The sequence below is a fragment of the Xyrauchen texanus genome, chromosome 11, assembly GCF_025860055.1.
Source record: "Xyrauchen texanus isolate HMW12.3.18 chromosome 11, RBS_HiC_50CHRs, whole genome shotgun sequence".
Classification (NCBI taxonomy): Eukaryota; Metazoa; Chordata; class Actinopteri; order Cypriniformes; family Catostomidae; genus Xyrauchen; species Xyrauchen texanus.
The window spans coordinates 6,545,109-6,567,888 of record NC_068286.1 but is presented as its reverse complement, the minus strand read 5'-3'; the positions used below and the strand labels follow the sequence as shown (position 1 = coordinate 6,567,888).

The 22,780-nt window shown below is 40.6% G+C and overlaps 1 protein-coding gene across 1 annotated transcript in view; it reads right to left on the bottom strand.

The window, feature by feature from the left end:
* Positions 1 to 5,047: 5,047 nt before the first annotated feature.
* The window catches only part of si:dkey-121b10.7 (heparan sulfate glucosamine 3-O-sulfotransferase 6), a 30,029-nt gene continuing 12,296 nt past the window's right edge, over positions 5,048 to 22,780 (bottom strand). Inside the window, exon 2 of the mRNA XM_052137483.1 lies at positions 5,048 to 6,792. Coding sequence (XP_051993443.1) covers positions 6,174 to 6,792 — 619 coding nt within the window. The 3' untranslated portion in view covers positions 5,048 to 6,173. The remainder of the gene's footprint in view (positions 6,793 to 22,780) is intronic.

The following is a 22,780-nucleotide window of genomic DNA, read 5'->3' as shown; positions in this document are numbered from 1 at the left end:
TTTTTTCACAAATAACCACTAGAGGTGCCATAAACATTTGAAACTTACATACCATATATCGTTTGGCTCATCAGCTTGAACAGTGTGAAACAGGAGCCATCAAATATTGTTTGTCATATTTGATACACACAGCGTTGTAAGTTTAAGATTTACAGACTTCTGCTTTTTTCTCATTAAAACCTATGGGTTGCCTTCAAAAGACTTGGAATATGAGGCAAGAGTCCAATGGATTACTTTTATGATTACTTTTATTTTGGGTGCTTTTCTAAGCTTCAAAGTGAGTCACAAAACAACAAAACATCCATAATGGTCTCTTTAAGTTAAACATAAACAAAAATGTAAGCATGGAAGCATTTCTGACCTATAACAAGAACAGATGTTGCTTTTGCTTGTGATCAGGTCCTTGTTTAATTATAGAGGAATAGGTTGCAACTGCACCCAACAGAGGAATGCATTTTCCTACCCGCCAACACTTTTTATAATTTAGTGGCTTGTCCTTTTAGGAAGCACATGAACACAAATCTGGCCTTTGTATGGGTTGACGGTTGTTTGAGTGTGGGTTCCAACACCTGGTCCAGATATGAAAAGACGACATGAAAAGGAACGGCTTCTGGTTCTAAGAATGACTTTAAAAGATTGTCAAAAGTTCCAAATTGTATTCCAGACAGCCGTTCTGGTGCTCACTCCAGGGAGTTCTGGTGACTTGATCATAATGTAGCTGCAGGCTTTATTGAGTGTCGGAAGGGAAAGGCCAACCCTCGCACTTAGAGGTCTTGGAAAGACTTTGGGCTTTTGTAAGAAACAGCCACTTCAAGAATTGTCTCTGATCTGTTATGCTGCAAAATCTTCCAAATGGCTAAAGCAAATGGGTCATTTGATTCTGAGAGGTACTTGGAAACATATTGCAGAAAATAGAGAGCTTAATTCCTTCAAAGGCTAGAAACTTGAAAGATAAACTGAAGCTATTTACTTTTTGAATGCAGGTTTAAGGCCCCAGCACGCTCATGGCAGAGTGCTTCTGAATTTTTCACTCCGAGCCAAAAAGAAGTTCAAAACAGCTGAGCAAAGACAAACTGTTTGCAAACATTCAGACACCGGTCACGCCACTCTGGGTGGCATTTAGAGGAGCGGATGCACAAGACTACATGTAAAATGTATGCCTTAAGTTGGAGCTTCAATTTTAACCTTGAAATATCTGCTTTACTTGTGTTAAAAGAAGGCATTGCATGACAAAACTATTACTTTTTCACTGTGCAGAGCTAAGAAAGTGTTTCACTTTGTTTGAAGAGCATGATGCTGCAGCAGTGATGGACTCAGCTTGAGTGACAGTCTGTGACAGTACGCTCAGCTGTGTGAACTGCCCCTGTTGTAAAAGTCCCATTCAGTATTCTCTCAATAATTGCACATTAATTCAAATGAAACCCTATAATGTAATGACAGGAACACTGCCCATCATAATGAAGTAAAAGTTAAAAACTATTTCCTTAGAAATTTACTTGAGTGAGAGTAAAAAGTACAAAAAAAGTAGTTTTTATCCCCAAAAATGACTCGTAACGGAATAAACGTAGCGCATTTCTACCCACTTACTGCCTTTGAAAACAGATATCATATTAATAGCCGTTAACTTAATTTTTTTTACAAAAAGTGTACCATGATGTGTTTTATTTGAACCCTCTAAAGGTTATGAAGTTGTCTTGAAGTTGAGTTATCATGGCTGTGTCCTGATCAGCAGTGAGAGCGAGTTTATTAGGTGAACGTGTTTGTTACCAAAGATGAATCTCAGCCTGACAAGCAGCTTTCACCAACACTGACACTTCTAACCAGAGGGGTCAAAGGTCAGCAGTTGCCCCTCTCTTAGAGAAACAGGCCCTTATGCTGCTATGGCTGCTTCCCTGCCCAAACTCAAACTTAGAAATCATTACAACATTTCTAAACCCATTTTCTGTTCCCTAATGTCACCATTTTCCCAAGGATACAAGACTCTAAATCTTGAATCTTGAAATCAAAATTCTCAAATTCTGTTCATTCTAACTTCAAAGGAAGAATTAGAAACCAGAGTATCATAGAGACTTGAGGGTTCTTTTGACTTGTGCTTGTGCCAATTAGAAATTCACATAATGTAAAAAACACCAGAACACCCCTAAATGAATATAATAATTGCAATTGCCTCCTGACATCCCCTACAATTTGTGTTCCAAATAAGCATGCAATGGCTTCCTTTTCTTTATAATAGCAATAAATAATCTCTTACTTGCAATTTTTTTGAACTGAAAATGAAAGTTGGCAAGTTTGTTTTATTTGACTTCAATATACTAAAACTGACAAAAAGCCTGAGCTTTGTATGATTTTCATCAGGAATATCAGAGCACTTGTTACTCAAGAGGATCTCCAACACTTGAATGCTGATACTTGACCCATAGTTTCAGGGTCATCGGTTGTTCTTTATCGAAAAGGGTGAAACGTTTTAATCTGATGGAGGTTTTGGGACAAGTCTAATCTCTCGCTAATAGAAGGCTCTGACAGCAAGGAAGGCCTAAACATTAACCGTCATGACACGCAGAGAGAGTTTGACATCTGAAACAACTGCACAAAAAATCCTGTGGCTGGGACACAATCTGTCACGATGAAGAGGCCAAACCTAATGTTGTTTGCGTTTGAATGTAGGCAGTAAGCTGCAGAATTGGATAACATCTCTGCTTTCTGTGATTTGGTAGTGGCCACTGGAATACAAAGAAGACTTTACAGAAGGAAGCACTCAAAGGAATTCCTCAAGTTCATTTCAGTAGAAAGAACGAGCAGACAGGGCTTCTATTTCCAGAGAGAAATGGCGGTTTTTATTTTTCTTTGGTGTTGATTCCAAGGCCTCTGATTTGAAATGAAGCTCTCTTTTCTCCTCTAGCAAACCAAGTAGTATTGTGTTTGTACTCTGTCCAATTTAACAATCTTTAGCTTTAATCCTTTCATCTTTCTCATGAACACCAGCAATTAACTTCAAAACCTTGACAATAATGTTTGTCCTCGATGGATGACATTTGATTTTTAAAGTCTGCCCATGCCAGTTTTAAGTCAGGTGTATCTTAAAGTGGACATCCTGAGCTTTTCAGAGATGCCAAATGTTGGGGCATTTGGCCTTGACAACTTCCTCTCCTTGGTTGTCAAAAATGGCTTATATTACAAATGTCGATATTTTATGGGAATTATCTATTATTTTGTGATTATCGATTGTATTTTATTGAATTGTTTCTTGGAAATAAACTCGTTAATTTCATTCGTTTTTATGTTTTACATTATTGTTAAGTTTACAGAATCCTCCCTTGTTCATGTTACTCCAAAATGCATGTAACCAAGTGAACTTCATTTAACTGAGTTGTTTCAATAGAGAGGGAAAAAAAGTAATTTGTGTTTGCTCAACATGAATATTTATAGTGAAATGTGGAGTTTAAACTTAGGTTGAGAACAGGTGGATGAAGTACATGATATTTATTGCTCTCTTCATCGAGCGGTTGCTATGCTAATCATAATATAGTCACCAAGCTGTACGTAGTTAGCATGATAACGCTTACTGTCACAAGCTAGTACATAAAGGAATAAAAGGGATTAATTTGAGTTACTTTGACATGTCTAATTTTGTTGGGTGTACTCAATTAAATGAGGTTCCCCCTACACAAAGTATTTGAGTTAAGATTACATATGAATGAGAACTCATTTCAGACACATGGAACCAAATCTTTATTTTTATTTTTTTTAATGTACAGTTGAAGGTCCAAAGTTGACCTCAGTTGAGGTGGTTTGGACATCTGGTAAGGATGCCCCCTGGCCGCCTCCCTAGGGAGGTGTTTCAGGCACGTCCAGCTGGGAGGAGGCCTCGGGGAAGACCCAGGATTATTTGGACATCTCCACACTGGCCTGGGAACGCCTCGGGGTCCCACAGTCAGAGCTGGTTAATGTGGCTCGGGATAGGGAAGTTTGGGGCCCCCTGCTGGAGCTGCTACCCCCGCGACCCGACTTCGGATAAGCAGTTGAAGATGGATGGATGGATGGACAGTTGAAGGTGAAAACAAAATTCCCAAGAAATATGGCATATTTCAGAGTGCCTCAGAATTTTTTTATATATATAAAATTAGACACTATATGACTGAGAACACACATTTTTTGCCCATGTTTACATATATTGTATACAAATCTAATGAATAATGGAAATCTGTAATGACACCCAGCATCACATATTTTTAAAAGAGAATTTTCAAACTTGGCACCTTATCGGTGTTAGAGGACATGTAGAATAAAATGAGCCCAAACCCTAAAAAGTGATGTGATAATTAAAATATTTTTTTGCTAGGTCAGGATAAACAGAAAACATAACTTGTTTAAAGAACAAAAATCGGTATGCACCAAATGGTGTCTTGTTGGTAGATTAAAAGCATGGCTTCTAGACTGTCCACGTCTTCATATAAACCCACAAAGGCCACGTTAATCTATCAGGATTTGGAAAATGCTGTAAATCCTCCATTTAAATATCGTTTTATGGGTGTTTGGAAGTGAGCTGCCTTCAATCTGGGTTAAATCATGCTGACGGGGGACTAAATGGATTATGGCACACCGCAGTGGAACTATAAACTTAAAGAGACAATTATTGATTTTGATATATTTTTTTAAAGTATGAAGAAGGGTGTCTCTAGATTGGTAACATTAAAGCAGTGGGAGAAAGGCTCTGTGTGGCCAGCTCAGGTGGTCAGCAATTTAATACGACATGGTGTGTGTGTGTGTGTGGGGGGGGGGGTCATCCAGGGGTCAAGGGTCAAAGATTTTCATCTCTAACAAATTGATTGCTTACACATCAAAAACCTTCATCTCAGAATGCAAACCTCAAATTAAGCCTCGGTGGTGCTGATATCTACCCATATGCCCTATTAAATACCCATATGCTGTTTGAGAACCAAGTATGTTAAATACCGTAGAACAATTAAAGGGACAGTTCACTCAATTTAAATTCCTTTATTTACAATTGACTGAAAATGATCAGCTAATATAAATCTCATCTATTTTTGATCAGGGAGAAGAAACATAAATCATAAGAATGTGATAAAGGATAATTTATGTAAAAAAAAAATACAATTATAAAAAATGCTGCTCATTGATTTTAACAAAATGAAATCCCTTTAAAATCTTTACATCCTAAAATATAAATAATAGCAATTTACAGCAGAAGCAGAACAGTTTTAATCAGGAGGAGATATTTGCTTCAGAATAATGCATAGTCCTGTATTCATCCCTGTATAAAACTAATGATTATTCTGAGAAAATATAAGAGTTTAAAATAAGACACGTTACACACCTCAGTTTTACTATGGAAACACATCTTAGAGAGAATTTCATGAATGCTTATTTGAATAACCATTAGTCATTATAAACATAAAAGGAAAATTAACGTATGGTCTATAATCTAAATGAAAGAGGCAACATAACATTGTCAAATTTCAATTTCAATTGAAACATTTTTTGTTATTGCAAAACATACATTTTTAAAGCAGGTGTGTGTGTTTTGGTGGGTCTCCTTTTAGTAATTAAAAAAAAACACAAAATAAATCAAAATGGAAATCTAGTGTTTAAATAAATTCTATTGATATTTTTTATTTGGTATAGCCTGTAAAAATAAAATGCCCTATAAATTATAATATGTCCATGAAAATCAAATACAGGGAGCAAACTTTACCCCTTAATGGAAAAGTAAATTTCTGACCCTGCTGTATGACAAAAAAATATGATGGCTGTGATGATATTGTTGTAAGTTTAGAGAAATATGTCAAACCTGTTGAGAAGAAATGTAACGTAAACATTGGGAAAATTCTTCTGTTTTATTTCTTTGAGTGGCAATTTTGCAAATCCCTCTTCCTTTCATTAAAATTCCAATTTCAATTCAATATCCTCTAGGGCGTGGCCAATTCAATTCAATTTCTAATTTAATGGAATTCCAAATTTGCTCAGGAAGTCCCTAGAGAATGCTTTAATTTTATCCCTGAAATATCACATGATTTCATGAAGCCACCAGTCAACAAACCCTTGATTCACTGACCAGGTTTGTCAATATAAGGTTAGAATAATAACAATCAGTCTGGAGGTCCATCCAAATTCTAGAGAAAGGAATCACTGCCTTATTGCATTATCACAACTCTTCAGTCCCAGCCAAAGTTCTGACTAGTCATCTGGTAGAACTTCAGGTTAAAAGGTCTGTAGAAGTCCCTGAGTCTGTGCAGCACTTCCACTGGTATGTTTGGATGAGGTCTTCCTTTAGACTTCCCCAAGCATCGCGGTCTGCTGCTCCCTTCCGGCTTTTTGAGGCATGGGAATCCTTTAGTCTGGTTAAAGTAAAAGTGCTTATTGGTCACCACCCGTTTGAGACCCAGAAAATCCTGCACCCTCCCCATTTCTCCAGCGGGGTCGGTGACAAGCTTCTCGCCGCTCACAAATAGAAGCTGTGAGAGCGGGAAATACCTGAGCCAATTCTCTAAGTGTTTGGAGTAAATCCCAATGCGAATAGCACTCCAGGAAGTGTCAATGAGACCGGTGGTGAAGTTTTTGAAGACTAGATTCTGGAAAGATGGCAGGCCAGGGTTTTTGGTCAAAGTTTGAGTGTAGTCCGACACAGCCCGGGTCACAGGATCTCGGACAACAATGATGAGCTTGGTGCCGCGGCTCATGGAGAAGACTCGGTGAGAGGCCTCACGGGTGATGAAGTAGCTGGGCGTCTTCTCCATGGTGATCTGGCCCTCTAAAGTACGAGGCATTAAACTCCTACAGAACGAGAAAGTAGGAAATTAAAAACTTGAATAGTCATGATAGTCGAATAGTCAATTTCATGATCAGTTTCATAAGCCAGAATGCATAAAGGCAAAACAATTTATGTACAAAACCTTTGTTCCAAAACCTAGTTAGCTGCCTAGCTGTTTAGTCCCACATAGGCAGATATCTTCTTAGGCATTATCGTTAACTTTTAAGTGACTGATTTTAAATGCTCTACATAGTAAGCAACTCGAAAGCGAAACATACAGGAGACTACTCAATTAATTTCAATAGAGTTTGACATTAGCATGTTGCTAACCTAACCACGTGATACTCTAATACCCATTAAAACAAACTGCCCACACAAAATTATGAATATCTTTCTGTGTTAAATTAATTGTAAGTGTATTTATAATTGATACAATGTATTCTGTAATGGCCTTAAAGGCAATGCATAAATGTGATGCTGCTGTACATTTTAGTCAAAATGAATTGTATCTTAGAAGTGCTATGATGTCTTAAAAATTCTGGTAATGCATGTACTTTACTTGGTTTTGTAACAGATATATATAGCTGCATGATTGTTGGCCAAATGGAATATTGAACTCAGCAATTACAAGTAATGACGTCTTAGTTTCTAGTCGATGTAGTGACACTAGGGGTTGCTCTTGGGAGCCCCAAAACACCTCAGATCATTTAGAAAAGGCCAATGAGAATTGGTGGGTGGAATTTGCATGCCACTCCCCTGGACATACGGGTATAAAAGGAGCTGGAATGCATCCATTCATTCAGGTTTTCTGCTGAGGAGCCGAGACAAGGTCCCAGATATTTCAGTGGATAGTACAGCAATGTGGCAAGAGGGACACAATGTCTCGTTCCCTCCATCAGGGAACGGAGGTTACGACTGTAACCAAGACGTTCCCCTTCTGTCACTCACTCGACGTTGTGTCGAGGTAGTGACACTAGTGGTCCATATACAAAACGCCACAACAGCTGAACTGTGTTACTTGAACTGCCGATGCAGGTGCAAGCAGGCTACTGCGGGCATAAAATCAGATGCACTCGGACTGCACGTAGCCTCACCCAATGCTCCAAAAAACGGGGAGGGAAAAGATGTATCTAGCATGGGAGCAGGCTGCACCAGCCGCTGCCTTTTCTCTCTATGTTTTCTCTCCACAGAGTATTTAGAGTAATTCTCTCCACATTATATGTGCCGGGAAATGTGTTCTTTTCCTAACGTATTCTTTCAGGGTGAAAAGACCCCGCGGAGACCACATCCTGCCCTGAGGTGGAGGTTTACATGTGGCAAATACATCACATTGGCTCACAGCTGCACATGGAAGAGGCGTGGCGGTAGGTCCTGCCCCGGAGGGGAGAAGCTCTAGAACACAGAGATTGTCAGGTCAGGCCTGTTCATACCTGACAAAACACGGACGAGACCGGCACAAATTGTAAAATCTTGCGAAGGTATTGAGTGTTGCCCAGCCCACTGCTCTGCAGATATCTGCTAGAGAGGTGCCATTGTCTAGTGCCCACGAGGATGCCACACTCCTTGTAGAGTGTGCTCGTATTCCCAAATGAGCATGACAAAGCAGACAAAGAGCTGCTCAGAGCGTCTAAAGCTCTGCATGCGATCGAAGCAGATTCGCAAAGCATGCACCGGACAATGAAAAGGCTGGGTCTGCCTCCTCATGTGGCAGCTCTTGCAGGCTCACCACCTGATCACTAAAAGGGGTCGTGGGAACCTTGGGAACATAGCCTGGTGGGAGTTTCAGGATCATGTGAGAGTCCTCCAGAGCAAACTCCAGACACGTTTCACTAACAGAGAATGCTTGCAGGTCCCCAAACTTCTTGATGGAAGTGAGCACGGTCAGGAGGGCAGTCTTCAATGAGATGGCCTTCAAATTGACTGACTCTAGGGGCTCAAATGGAGCTCCCCGTAGGCCCCGAAGGACCACGGAGAGGTCCCATGAGCAAAAGAGGCTCGGCCTAAGAGGATTCAACCTCCTTGCGCCTCTCTGGAACTTGAGGATCAAGTCATGTTTCCCTAAATACTTACCATCTACTGCATCGTGGTGTGCCGATAGAGTGGCTACATACACATTCAAGGTGGAGGGGGACAGCTGACCCTCCAACTTTTCCTGCAGGAAATAAAGCACTGATTTGACTGTGCATCTCTGAGGGTCTTCGCTTCGGGAAGAACACCAATTTGCAAACACATGCCACTTAAGGACATACAGCTTCCTTGTGGAGGGAGCCCTGGCCTGAGCGATCGTGCTTAACACCACGGGCAGTAGACCACTTAGGTGAGACATGGAGGTTCCAGAGATCTGCCCGTGGGTGCCAGATGGAGCCCCGTCCCTAAGAAAGAAGGTCCATCCTCAGGGGATTTTTTCAGTGAGATGCTGTTGCGATGAGCGTGAGGTCCGAGAACCAAGTCTGGGTGGGTCAGTACGGCACCACAAGGGTGATTTGTTCCTTGTCCTCCCTGACCTTGCACAGAGTCTGTACAAGTAGACTCAATGGGGGAATGCGTATTTGTGCAGCCCCCAGGGCCAGCTAAGGTCCAGCGTGTCTGTCCCAAGGGGGGCCCCCGTCAGGGTGAGGATTCCCGGGAAGCAAACAGGTCTACCTGTGCCTTGCCGAATCAACTCCAAATCAGCTGGATCACCTGGGGATGGAGTCTCCACTCTCCACTGAGTGTCACATGCCACGACAGCGCATCCGATGTCGCATTGAGGCTGCACGACTTCAGCCTCTGCTGCCTCCAGAGGAGAGAGTGGCGAGTTGCAATATGCGACGAGAACGTAAGCCACCTTGGCTATTTATATACACTACCTTTGCTATGTACACTACGTATGCCCCAGGAGTCTACTTCAGTGGAAACGCTGTACGCCACCTGAATGACTTCAAGCAGCTCAGCACCGACTGCGCGTGCAATTGTGAGGCGCACTATCATCGAGACCGAGTCAAACTCCATGCCAAGAAAAGAGATGCTCTGAACTGGGGAGAGCTCTTATCCCAGTTGACCTGAAGCCCTAGACGGCTGAGGCCGTGGGACCGGGGTGGTCACATGGAGAACTGAATCATGTAGCCATGTCGGATGGTCCTGGCCAACCAGCGCTATGGGTTGGAAAGCATTAACCACACGTCCAAACTCTGGGCGAGGGGTACTAAAGGAACGATCGTATCTGGTGTACCTGTACAGTGCCTTGGCCTGGTGGACCTGCAGGAGGGCCATGGCATGCAGGGCAGAGGCGGTCTGACCAGCGGCGCTGTAGTCTTTAGCCACCAGAGACGACATAGTCTTACAGGCCCTGGAAGGGTGAGCCGTGCGACTCCGCCAGGTGGATATGCTTTGTGGGCACAAGTGCCCTGTAACTTCCTAATCCACGTGAGGAATCGCGGCATAACCCTCGGCCACCCCGCCGTCGAGAAATGAGAGCTGAGAGATTGGGTACGGGCAGTGAAATGTGTCCCCCGCGACCTCGTCAGCTCTTCGTGCACCTCAGGGAAGAAAGGGACTGGGGGGGCAGAGGATGAGTGGCCGTGACCTGCGCCCCGACCCCAAGAAACAATCGTCAAGCCTCGAGTGCTCAGGGGTGGGTGGAGGGTTCCACACCAATCCGACACTCGCGGCGGCCAAGCATGGCGGTCAGCTCCGCGTCGGCCTCAGACTGAGCCGGCACACCCGAAGGCGCTAGCCCAGTCGAGTCCTCAGCATCTGACATCGCCAAGGTGCTCTCCGATGCAGCGATCGAAATCTCATCCAACACGCGAGCTCCGAAAGAGACATCAGGCTGGCACTGAGGCGAGCTGCCTGTCGATTCCCAGAACTGGTTGGGAGCAAAAGAGCGTACTGGGGAATGAGCGGCTAACGGGGTATTTCTCGTTGGATCCGAACCCATTGGAGCCCCCAAATCGCATCCAGCATCAAACAGGCTGGCCTCGTACCCGTAGGCAGAAGGACCGGCGCGGGCGACGGCTGCAGTGGCTTTCCCCCGGAAGAAGGAAAGCCACGATCGCAACGTTGCCATGGTCATGTTCTCGCAATGAGAACATGAACCATCCGCGAATGCTTCCTCAAAATGATTAAGGTCCAGGCACTTGAGACAGCTCCTTTATACCTGTATGTCCAGGGGAGTGGCATGCAATTTCCACTCGCCAATTCTCATTGGCCTTTTCTCATTGGCCCCCAAGAGCGACCTCTACACTACATCGACACAACGTTGAGTGAGTGGCAGAAGGGGAATACCACATACAAAATCAAAAACTTTATTACAAGTGACTCTAAAGACATGATAATTGCCACCCTCTGGCCAGGGGATGAAGCTTTGACATATGTTTTGCATTCTTGTTTATTATGATAGAAAATGTTCTTTTTTGTTACCAGTTATAAAATGTGAATTTCACTGATGAGGTCAACGGTTATTTTATTCTATGTAATCCAAAGTGTGAAGTGTTGTTAAATAAACATTAAAGTAGACTTTATTAAAGTTACTTTTAGAGTTGGTGAGATGATATTAAAAAAACCTTGAAACCATAACTTCTAGCTGTTATTTCCTAGTGGGCTTTCTCCCCAGAATGTCTTCCAAAATGCCTCGATCCTTGCAAGACTCTTTAATGCTAATCTGAGATCAGTTTTGTGAGAAACCCATTCAAAAGTTTGGACTAGCTCTGGAAATGGAAGCTGATCTTAAATCAGCAAAGAAGGATATAGTATTTACCACAAAGCGGTACAAATGCAGTGTAAGCAGTGGAGTATCTGACTTACCTTGAAACAATTCTCTAATTAGTATAAAAATACATAGCATTTGCACAAATTTGGGTATAGTTCATTTAATTCAATGTCTAATAGCTGCAGCATCAAATGGAAAAGTCTTAACTCCAAGTCTCATTATTTCCAGAGAGGACATGTGCTACAGATTAACCCTTCATTGGTCTGGGCTGGGGTTTGGAAAGCAGTCGCTCTATCTCTCTTTTTCTGAGGCTGGCCATCATTGCATTGCCATGAGGCTAATGCTGATGTCTAATAAGTATCATATTGCTCCAAGAGAGCTCTTCTTCTCAGCTTCACCACAGAGACAAAAACAAGAGGAATCAGACTGACTGGCTGTTTAGTGTCAATGGATAGTTGACAGTGAAATGAAGGGTAACTTCAGAAGCAATAAATTGGATTTGCCATGTTAATGGACTTGCCATGCTTTTTAAGGAATTGTTCACACAGAAAAAAGAAAAAACAATAAATCTAATGTGACGCCTCTAAAGCTGCCATATTTAATTTTAAAACTACAATGGAGGGCAAGATCAGTGAGTAAATGTTTAAATTTAGTTTGTCAACCAAAGCTATTGTTGTCCTTAAAGGGATAGTTCACTCAAAAATGAAAATTCTCTCTTCATTTACTCACCCTCATACCATCCCAGATGTGCATGAAGATTTTTAGGAAGAATATCTCAGCTCGCAATGCAAGTGAAAGGGTACCAAAGCTACCAAAGCTAGAAAAATGTGAAAGTGGAGATTGATCATAAAAAGAACTTATTGATCGGTTTCTCACTCACACCTATCATATCATTCTGAATATATAGATTGACCACTGGAGTCTTGTGAATTACTGTTATGCTGCCTTTTTGTGCTTTTGGATCTTCAAAAATGTTGTACCCATTCACTTACATTGTAAGGACCTACAGAGCTGAAATATTCTTCTAAAAATCTTAATTTGTGTTCTGCTGAAGAAAGAATTTGGGATGGCATGAGGATGAGTAAATGATGAGAGAATTTGCCATTTTTTGGGGTGAACTGTTTCTTTAAGTTGTATGAACTACTCTATAGTGCTTTTCTGTAGTTTTTTGTCCATTTTGGATCTTGGCAGATGCAACATAATCACACGGAAAGTTAGCATGTAGTTTCTGAGAATCCTGGTACCTTAGAATTGGACACATTATGCAGACTCATTGACAAGTGCTATTTCCTATAAGACAATTAAGCATTGGCTCCAGTGTATTTACCTATCCCTGCGGCACAACAAGAATCATATTGTGTCAGCAGCACAGGAGACCCAGGATCAAAACCAGGAGGTAATTGCATTGGCATAATTTCTGATGAGTGTGCATTTTTCTCCTCTAACGTTTCGTTTTTACTCCACTGATGGTTACGGTTAGGTTTGGGATTTGGGTTGGGGCTACATCTTATCAAATATGCATTCATCTTCACTGTACAACAGCCTGAAAAACAAACTTGCTTCACAACTTGCTTTTGTTGCCCCACAGTGGACATTACACCCGGAAAATGGAGCTCACACATGCGCCCAACAACACTTACTGCTTTGGCCAATGGACTTCTTGTTTTGCATTTCTGTAAGTTCAGACCCATTTTACCTAAAGAACATCACTGGGCCATGGATTTGTAATGTCATTAGGAGAAAAAATTATTATGTCAGAACTTCCTACTTTGCGTTAACGTTGGCTTTGAAGATACAGTAACATTGTGGAGAGTGGCACTTTCCAGCATTTCTTTAATACTTTGTGTTTCGAGTGCATTTACACAATGCATGATCCCCGGGCCTGCTTTTAGGGATGTGACCTTGAAACAGTACATGGCAACATCTTAATTTGGATTCACAATCTCTTGGTTAATGTCCATGGTGTCATCCCCTGTCCTGCATCTACAGTGTACTGTTTGGCTATGTACACATTGCTAAGTGCAGGTTTAATTTGGGGTAATCAAGCTAATGGAAGCCATAATGCCACAAGCTGTGTGTGCAGACATCATGTTGACATTGGGGAGAGCATGCTTGTAATCAACAAATAGTTTGGGCTCATTTTAATCTATGCCAATGGCCCAAACACTAATTTAAAAAAGCATAGCAAGATAATCCCTTTTAATTCATTTCGCCTCAGTTTGCAAAACAGCTGACCAGCAATGTCTGACAACCTTTGATCTCTTACCAGTTGTGCTCTTGTGGTTTTTGTTTGTTATCAGGTGACTGTTATTACAACCTGTGCTATTGCCAGTGAGATAAAGTGGCTTGCATCCATGCTGTTTGTTTTGATCACACCTAGCGTAGCATTAGCGTCTGCAGCGGGAATGCTAGCCTGGAGCGGCACATGAGTTTATCAGATCTGAATCTGGCAAAAATTTTCTTCTGTTTACTAGTACTGAAAGCACAGCTGTGGGTGGCCTGTTGCAAAATTGGATATTAAAAGGAACAGTCCTACGCTAGCCTTGGCTTAGCAGTTAGCATGTTAGCTGGCACATTAAAGAAATTGTTTAATGACAAATTAAATTAATTGTCAGTAACGATTGCCAAATTAAGGAACAATAAGTTTCCATTAAGGCCATTAAGTTCGCTAAACACTGTGTCAGAAGACTAGCTTTATGATCTTCCTTGTCTCGCGACATGGCAAGTAGCGTTAAGATTGTTAGATTAATTACTTCATTAGCCTGATTGAAAGATGTGTTTGTGTTATCATTAAAATATGCAGTATTTATGGTATATTCGTTTTTACAAAATGTATATACTATAATGATTTACAGTATTAAATATAATTATTTACAGTAATGTTTTGTAAAAATGTAAAGTAAGGTATATAAGTAGATATTTCTGTCTATTACTATGAACTGTATGTTTAAACAACATTAAATTGTATTAAACATCAATAGCCTTGATTATTTCAAATTATTACTATTATAGATTATTACTCTTATATCACAAGACCTACTTGTCAAATCTGACCACAGTATGAAACATTATTGAGATCTCTTCATAAAATGTCTCCATGTTCTCTCCAATGAATCACATTAACAGTAATAACTGAGATATTTATAAGATCTCTCTAGTGATTTCTCTTTTCTACAGGCGATCTGCATGACTGATTCAATGTGTATTTGTATTGTTGTAAAGACTCAAACTATCCATGGAAAACTGTTATTGTAAGAATATGGTTTAATACTGATTGTCACAGGTTTAAGAATATCCATAAGGCCTGAAAATCACATATAAACGCACTCTTCCTCTAAGCTCCTTGCGTAATACACATCATAACAGTTGAATCAGTTGAGTTGTATCTTCCCTCCCTTTCATGTATATGAACCGCAGGATATAAGCTTTCTCCCATTATCAGAGGAAAACATCTAGACAGAACACCCCCTCGTGTCTGGCAGCAGTGACCCGGGATGTTCCCATCCTGATCTCTACCACATCTGGTAGCAATGAGTCTCAGAGAGGAAGTTGCTTTCCATTACCAGCTCACTATGGGCCCGGAATGGGTAAGGATCTTATGCATAAGCTATACGGGCAGTATACAGGGGTTCTCCCCTTTTCTCCCCAATTTGGAATGCCCAATGCCCAATGCGCTCTAAGGCCTCGTGGTGGCATAGTGACTAACCTCAATCTGGGTGGCAGAGGAGGAATCTTAGTTGCCTCTGCGTCTGAGACGTCAATATATGCATCTTATCACGTGGCTTGTTGAGCGCGTTGCCGCGGAGACATAACAAGTGTGGAATCCACACAAATCTCACCACACACCCAATCGAGAGCAAGAACCACATTATAGCGACCACTAAGAGGTTAGCCCAACTTGACTCTACCCTCCCTAGCAACTGTCCCCCCACCCCCTCCTTAAATATCCAATATCCAAATTGTCCTTAAAGATAAATCCAGTTAAGAAGCAATATCTATAATATAATTGGTTTCAGACTAGAGTATGTAGCTTGAATATCTTATTTTTAACTCCTTATTTTCATGTATTTATGTATTTATTTTGGGCGTGAGGTTTTTCTAGTGGTATGTTTCTACTAGGTGATTTGAAAATGTATCAATTATATTACACTTTGAAAATGGCACTTAAATAGAGCAAAAACTGTTTAAAATCAAGTAAAGCCATCTGCCAATAGGGTAAGGAAACATTTGATTTTGTAAAGCTACACAAAAATTCAAAGCTTATTAAAAGTTGAAAGATAAATACACTACTTTTAACACAATCTTCAAAAATGACTAAATCCTCTAAAATTGCTTAATATTCAATATTTATAAAAAGTTGAACGTTTCAATGCGATCACTAAAATTGCTTAGTGTTAAATGCTCATACAAAGTTGGTGGAGTGGTGGTGGCGTAGTGGGCTAAAGCACTGAGCTGGTAATCAGAAGGTTGCTGGTTCAATCCCCACAGCCTTTTTGGAATGCCCAATTTGGAAGCTGAGTAAGGCACTTAACTCCAGGTTGCTCCGGGGATTGTCCCTGTAGTAAGTGCACTGTAAGTCGCTTTGGATAAAAGTGTCTGCCAAAATGCATACATGTAAGTTGAAAGACACTAGTTTTTGATGCAAACTTCACCAAAATGGCAAAATATTCAATGATTATACACTCAAAAATATTTTTGACTATTTTTAAGATTTACGCATCTCAATTTCATGTAAATCTTAAAATTATCCATTTGAGTGTAAGAAGTTAAACTTTTTGGCATTTCTGTCAAGTTTTAAGGTATATTTATCATTTTTGTGGGTATGTACTTATGCTAGTTTCAAGAACATTTGCTTACACCATTGGTAGATTATTTTTTTTATTAATTGTTTTGCTCGAATTTAGATTTTTTACATGTATATTGTTATGATTATTTTTGCTCTAAGTTTTATTTCTTGCACAGATAATGTCGTTCTCTCTCAAACACTCAAACCGCTGTGAACTGCTGAAATACCGCTACTTGACTATTTATATTTTTGTTTTAAACCCATAATACAGATACAAAAACCACTAGACATTATACAAATGAGCTCATCCGAGTGAAACCTTCACTCTCATGACTCTGTTTGAGATCCACCAAACATCCTTAAAAACAGGTTGTATTGAAACACAGCACTTAAGAGGACAGCGGGGCATTCTCATTCAGAACAGGCTTGTCATTACAGAGGCAAATGGAAGCTTCCAGAAACTGTGGGAAGCAATTAAATGTCAGCTGGAATCAAGTGAGCAACATAAAACTGCTCAAACATGCAAAGAGACAAAGCAGGAGAAAAACACGCCCTTAGGACAGAAAAATCACAAATGATATCTCACATGTGTCCCCTGTTTCAGAAGATATGTCAACCATGTCTCAAACTGTGCTTACATTTGCCAGGATAGTTTCTAATCTGAAGTCAAAGGTTTCGATACAAACTTTTCTCATCAAATTCTCAAAAGTATCTGCTTTGCTGTCCACCTTTGATAGCTACAGAATGTCAACAATTGTCTGATGTGTGTCTATTCTTATTTTCCAAATGAATATTTATGGATAATGAATATTTGGGGAAACAATTGAAAGTTAACACTTCATGAGCCAAAACCAAGATTAAGTCTCTTGAGCTCTAAAATGAGCTATAAAATGTTCTTCTGGGACTCTGAGACACCTGTATCCAGTATATATCATAGGCCTTTGAGGTAGTGGGAAAGTTACAGTCAGGGCCAAAAGCAAGAAAGCTTTAGCTCGTCCCAAGTTGTTCTCCAACCCACAAACTGTACAGATACTTTCTTAAGGACTTGTTTTTGATGCACGGCTTCTCAGCAGAAATGCCTAGACTTCTACTTCTGAAATATACTTATCAAAAGACAAGCCCAGACCACCCTCATATTTTGAGCCACTTATCCCACCCTAAACCTAACCCTAAAAATGTATTTACAATATAACATTTGTAACAGACAGATCAATTTACAGTTTTTTCCAATTGCTAACACACTAAAATGACATGCACAGCACAATTATTTAAACTGACACACAGAGAGCAAAACTTCTCAAGTCTCCAAAAGTCTAAACACATTTTCTGCTTTACACACATTTTGCATTTCAAAATGGCACTTTTTAAATGCTCTGAAAACAGTTCTCTGCATAAGACACAACAATCTGACATAAAGTCACATGTTTGCCATTTCAAAACACTGCCATTCAAAATAACACTACATGAGCTAATTGGCCAATACATGTGCCACCTGGCCAAACACCTCAATGGTTAATGGTTAGCACTTCAATCAGGAAGTAAGCACTATGAAAAGACCACAGGTGAGCACCATTTGTTTTACAACAACAATGGAAGACATTGCAGAAAGAGGAAGAGGGAGGGTGAGAATGAGAGGGGGAGGAAGAGTGAGATGTAGGGGTAGAGCTGGTAGAGGAGTTCATGGCCAAAGAAGATCCAGCTGTGCGGCAAGATGCTGCCTAATTATTTTTCTTGCCTCTTTTTTTTTTTCTTTTTCAGTTTACTGTTTTTTGTGAGCATATTTTTGTTCAGTCCAATGTAAATATATCTGCTGTGCAATGTTTCAACAGCATGTGTGTGTATCTGCAAATATTTCTGTGCATGTGAACAATCTGAAAAATTTTCTACAATTTGAACTATTTTAGTTTTATGGCAAAGCATACTAAAGATGAGAGTGCTTTTCATTATGCACAACAGTGTGTAGTTGGTTAGACAAAAATCTGGTAATATGAATGAAGTGTGTGTCATTTCGTGCAAACGTTTGATTTTGATAATGCTATATGTAGTTTTGGTTGCAGTGCTTAATTTTGCAGGATATATGAGGTATTTTGCAGTTTGGGTGTGTGGTTTTGTGAATTGTGTTAAGTATTTTGATAAAACCAGCTTAGTTTGCAAAATTGTGTGTTAGCAATTGGAAAAAACTGTAATCACTTTAATTTATTCAGAAAAATGTCAAAAACAGTACAAAAAACAACGTGCTACATTTTGTTGTGTATTTCGTGGTCATGTTTTTTGAGCCGCAGCATATAGGGGATAGAATATAAAGTTTGCATGTGTGCATGTGTGTTTGTGTGTGCGTGCGTGTGTGCGTGTGCATGTGTGTGTGTGTGTGTGTGTGCGTGTGTGTGTGTGCATGTGTGTGCGTGTGTGTGTGTGCAAGGGAGAGAAACTAATTACCCTTCTGCCCTCACTATCATGTGGGAAAATCAGTGCTGTTGCTCTCAGAGTGCGATTGTGTGTTTCCGTGGGTTTATTTCTGAACCGGCAGTAGGATGACCACACCCAAAGATGAAAAGACAATAGTCGCAAAAGACAACTACCATTAAATGTAAACACTTCCAACTTTTAAATCTCATCTAAAACAGCCATCGCTATGACCTTATCAGCTGGTTAACATCTGCAGTGAGCAGCCAATTGCGTAATTGAGTTAGTGTGGTCCATATCTTGAAAATTATCGCACAACCTAATGCAATGATTTTAAACTATTTTTAGGTGGAAGATCAGCACCATGTCATATTTGCATGCTTAAAGGGCACCTATTATGGAATTTTGAAAATTACCTTTCATGTAGTGTGTAACATAGATTTAAGTGAACAAAAACATCCTGCTAAGTTTTATATATGAAAGTTCACCGTAAAAAAAGTTATTGTCTCTCAAAAGTAGGAGTCGACTCTGAGTCAATGTAATGAATCGATTTTCCAACGAGTCATTTTCCTTTTCGTTGTGACGTCAAGACGAAAAATTATCAAATTGGCCGCGCCCACTCATTGCGCGCGCAGACACCAGGGAAAACTTTAAAACATCACGTCGACAACAAGACGCTGTTTTCTCAAGTGCATATCAAAAGCGACCTTTTTTTCACTGCCCAGGGACGAGCATGTGAAGAATCAGTGGATAGAGTTTATATTTACAACTATACCACACAAGTATAGCTCGAACCTTGTGCTGTGTTCGCGTCATTTTAATGACGATTGCTTTACGAACATGAATGCTTTCAAGTGTGGATTCACGAGCCGGTTGATACTGAAGGAAGGTTCAGTACCAAGTTTATTTGGATCAGCTTCCTCCTCCGAATCACAACCTGTAAGTATTATTAATAATTGTTGCTTTTATGTGTTTTTTAGCATGCTTAATAAGTATTTGTGTGTGTTGTGTACGTTACGCTCAGCGCAGCTTCTAGGTCTCCAATGTCAATTTTTTTGAAATATGTGAAATGTTTGTCGATGTTATTGGAGTTGTCATAAAGAATAGAGCAATAACTTGTAGTAATGCAGTGCTTTATCAATATGTTTATGCGTTGGGCTAACGCAAACAATAACTGATTGGGTGTTTACCACCGAACTTTGGGCTATGATCGCTAACATAAATCAACTCAAATTCCTTCTCTGATTTGGATTTTTTTACTACAAAGCGGTGATGGGCGTTCCGTTTCCGACAATCTCTGCACAGAGTATACCAATCACAACTGACTGGGTCATCTGACCAATCACCGCAGATTAGCGTCACGCAAAGGAGGGGTTTGGAAAAATGAGTCGTTGAACGAATCATTTGGGAGTCGGTGAGCAAATCAGGTAAACATAAATGCATATTATAAGACAACAAAAGTGTTATTTGTCATTGCATGCATGTAAAACTGTTGTTGGGGACTCCCAAAACAATATTAGGAACATTTGAAATGCCATAATAGGTGCCCTTTAGGTTTCTTCAAGCTGAATAGACAACAGAGGTTCTCATTGGATGGGCCTAACCACCAACATCAGAGGCGGCACAAGGGAGGGGCTAGTGTGTGCTTCAGCCATCCCAAGAAAGTACATAGCACCCCTGTAGCACCCCCAGCAAATGTTTCTAACCCCCCCAAACATTTTCCCTGACAATATTTTAGCAATCATGTAATGTGTCCTTTATTTCCACCTGTTAAGCATCAAAACTAGAAATGCCCCGATTTATGAATTAAATTTCATTTAATGATTTACATTTATAATAATAATAATAATAATAATACATTTTATTTGTAATGCACTTTACACATGAAGGAACATATCTCAAAGTGCTACAAGTGCACAGGTAAAAAACAATAAAATAGATTAAAACACTTAATAACAAAATTAAGAACAATTGGTGACAACTAGAACAGGGTGTGTTTAAGAAAAAGCAGTTAAAAATAAGTGGGTCTTTAATTTATTTTTAAAACCTCTGTAGACTGTGGAGCCCTCAGGTGATTAGGGAGAGCATTCCACATGCGAGGCGCAACTACCTGGAAGGCCCTGTCTCCCATAGTACTGGAGTTTGGATTTAGGAACCTGGAGTTTGTGGCTGTCAGAAGAGCGGAGATGTCGGGGTGGATTATGCAAAGTAATGAGTTCTTTGAGGTACACTGGTGCGCTACCGTAGACACACTGATAGGTCAGGAGACAGATCTTATAATCAATCCTGAGTCTAACAGGGAGCCAGTGAAGTTTTTGGAGGATGGGTGTGATGTGCTCAAATTTGGGAACCCCCATCAGGACCCTGGCAGCGCAGTTCTGAATGTACTGCAATCTTTGTATGCTCCTGCCAGGGATCCCAACAAGGAGTGAATTGCAGTAGTCAAGCCTGGAGGAGACAAAGGCATGCACCAGCATCTCTGCATCTGAAAAAGAGAGGGAGGGGCGGAGTTTGGAAATGTTCGGAGATGAAAAATTGCAGTTTTACAGGTGTGTTGGATGTGAGCGTTAAATGATAGGTGGGCATCAAATCGTACCCCCAAGTTTGTTATAGAGGACGTCAAAGAAATATCATGGCCAGCAAATGAGTAGACTGTCAGGGGAAGATCGGAGTTGGTGTGGGGTCCCAATGAGGAGACCTTCTGTTTTGGTGCTGTTTAACTGGAGGAAGTTATCTATCATCCATGCCCTTGTCTCCTCCAGGCAGGCATTTAGAGTGGAGAGTGAAGGTGTAGATGATGTGGGGTCCAGCTTGACATAGAGCTGAGTATCATCAGCATAGCAATGGAAGGCAACGCCATGCTTGCTGATGATGTGGCCCAATGGGAGCATATAAATGCAGAAGAGAGTAGGGCCGAGAACAGAGCCCTGGGGCACTCCACAAGTAACTGTGTAGGGCCTCGACCTGGCTCCCCCAGGGCCACATACTCAACTCTATCAGTCAGGTAGGATCGAAACCATTGAAGTGCTGTATGTGAGATGCCAATGAAGTATTGCAGACGATGGAGTAAGATGGTATGGTCAACAGTGTCAAGGCGGCTGTGAGGTCCAAGAGAATAAGGAGAGATGGAGAGCCCTGGTCAGCAGCCACAAGAAGATCATTTGTGACTCTGACCAGGGCTGACTCTACGCTGTGGCCGGAGCGGAAACCAGACTGAAATTTTTCATAGAGACTATGTGAATGAAGATGATTATGAATTTGAGTTGAAACAACTTTTTCAATAACTTTGGAGAGAAATGGAAGGTTGGAAATGGGCCGATAATTTGTGAAGATATCCGGATCGAGGGATGATTTCTTAAGCCGAGGGTTAATAAGCTCAGTTTTAAGCGAGATTGGAAAATGACCCGATTGCAGGGAAGAGTTAATGATAGTAGTGATGAGAGGACTTAAAGAATTAGTATTTGATTTGATCATGGCAGTGGGAAAAGGGTCCAATGAGCACGTTGAGGGTCTCATACTGTGTATGAGAGTCTCAACCTGTCTATATGTAGGAAGAGTGAAATGAGAGAGTATTGCTACAGAGGTTGGGGTGATGGATGGAATGACATTCCGTTGTATTAGGTTAGCACAGATGGTAGTTATTTTTGTGGTGAAAAGTCAAGGAATTTGTTACACTGGTCATCAGTATTGTTTTTATGCGTCAGGGCAGGTGGACTGAGAAGATAATTTATTGTTTTAAAGAGCTGTTTTGGATTTCTTGGATTATTGTTAATAATATTGGAATAGTATTGTGACCGTGCCTGATTTACAATGATTTAATGTCATTTGAGTCGATTCCTTCAAAGAATAATTCAAACGGTTTAGCAAAATGGTCTGAATCGTTCAGACAGTTCACACACTGTATAGTTTGGAGCGTTTCTCACTCCGTAAAAATATGAAATAAATAGAACCGAAAACAATCAAGTGGAACACTATTTACTGTCATGATACACAAAGCAGATGAGAAGGTAAACGTAAATGTTGAAACTTTATTAAGTGCAAAAGTGCATGTCTAAAAACAACTCTCTCTCAGTAATGGTGGAGCAGCCCCCTTAACCTCAACTCAGACTCTGCTTTGTAAAAACCAGAGCCC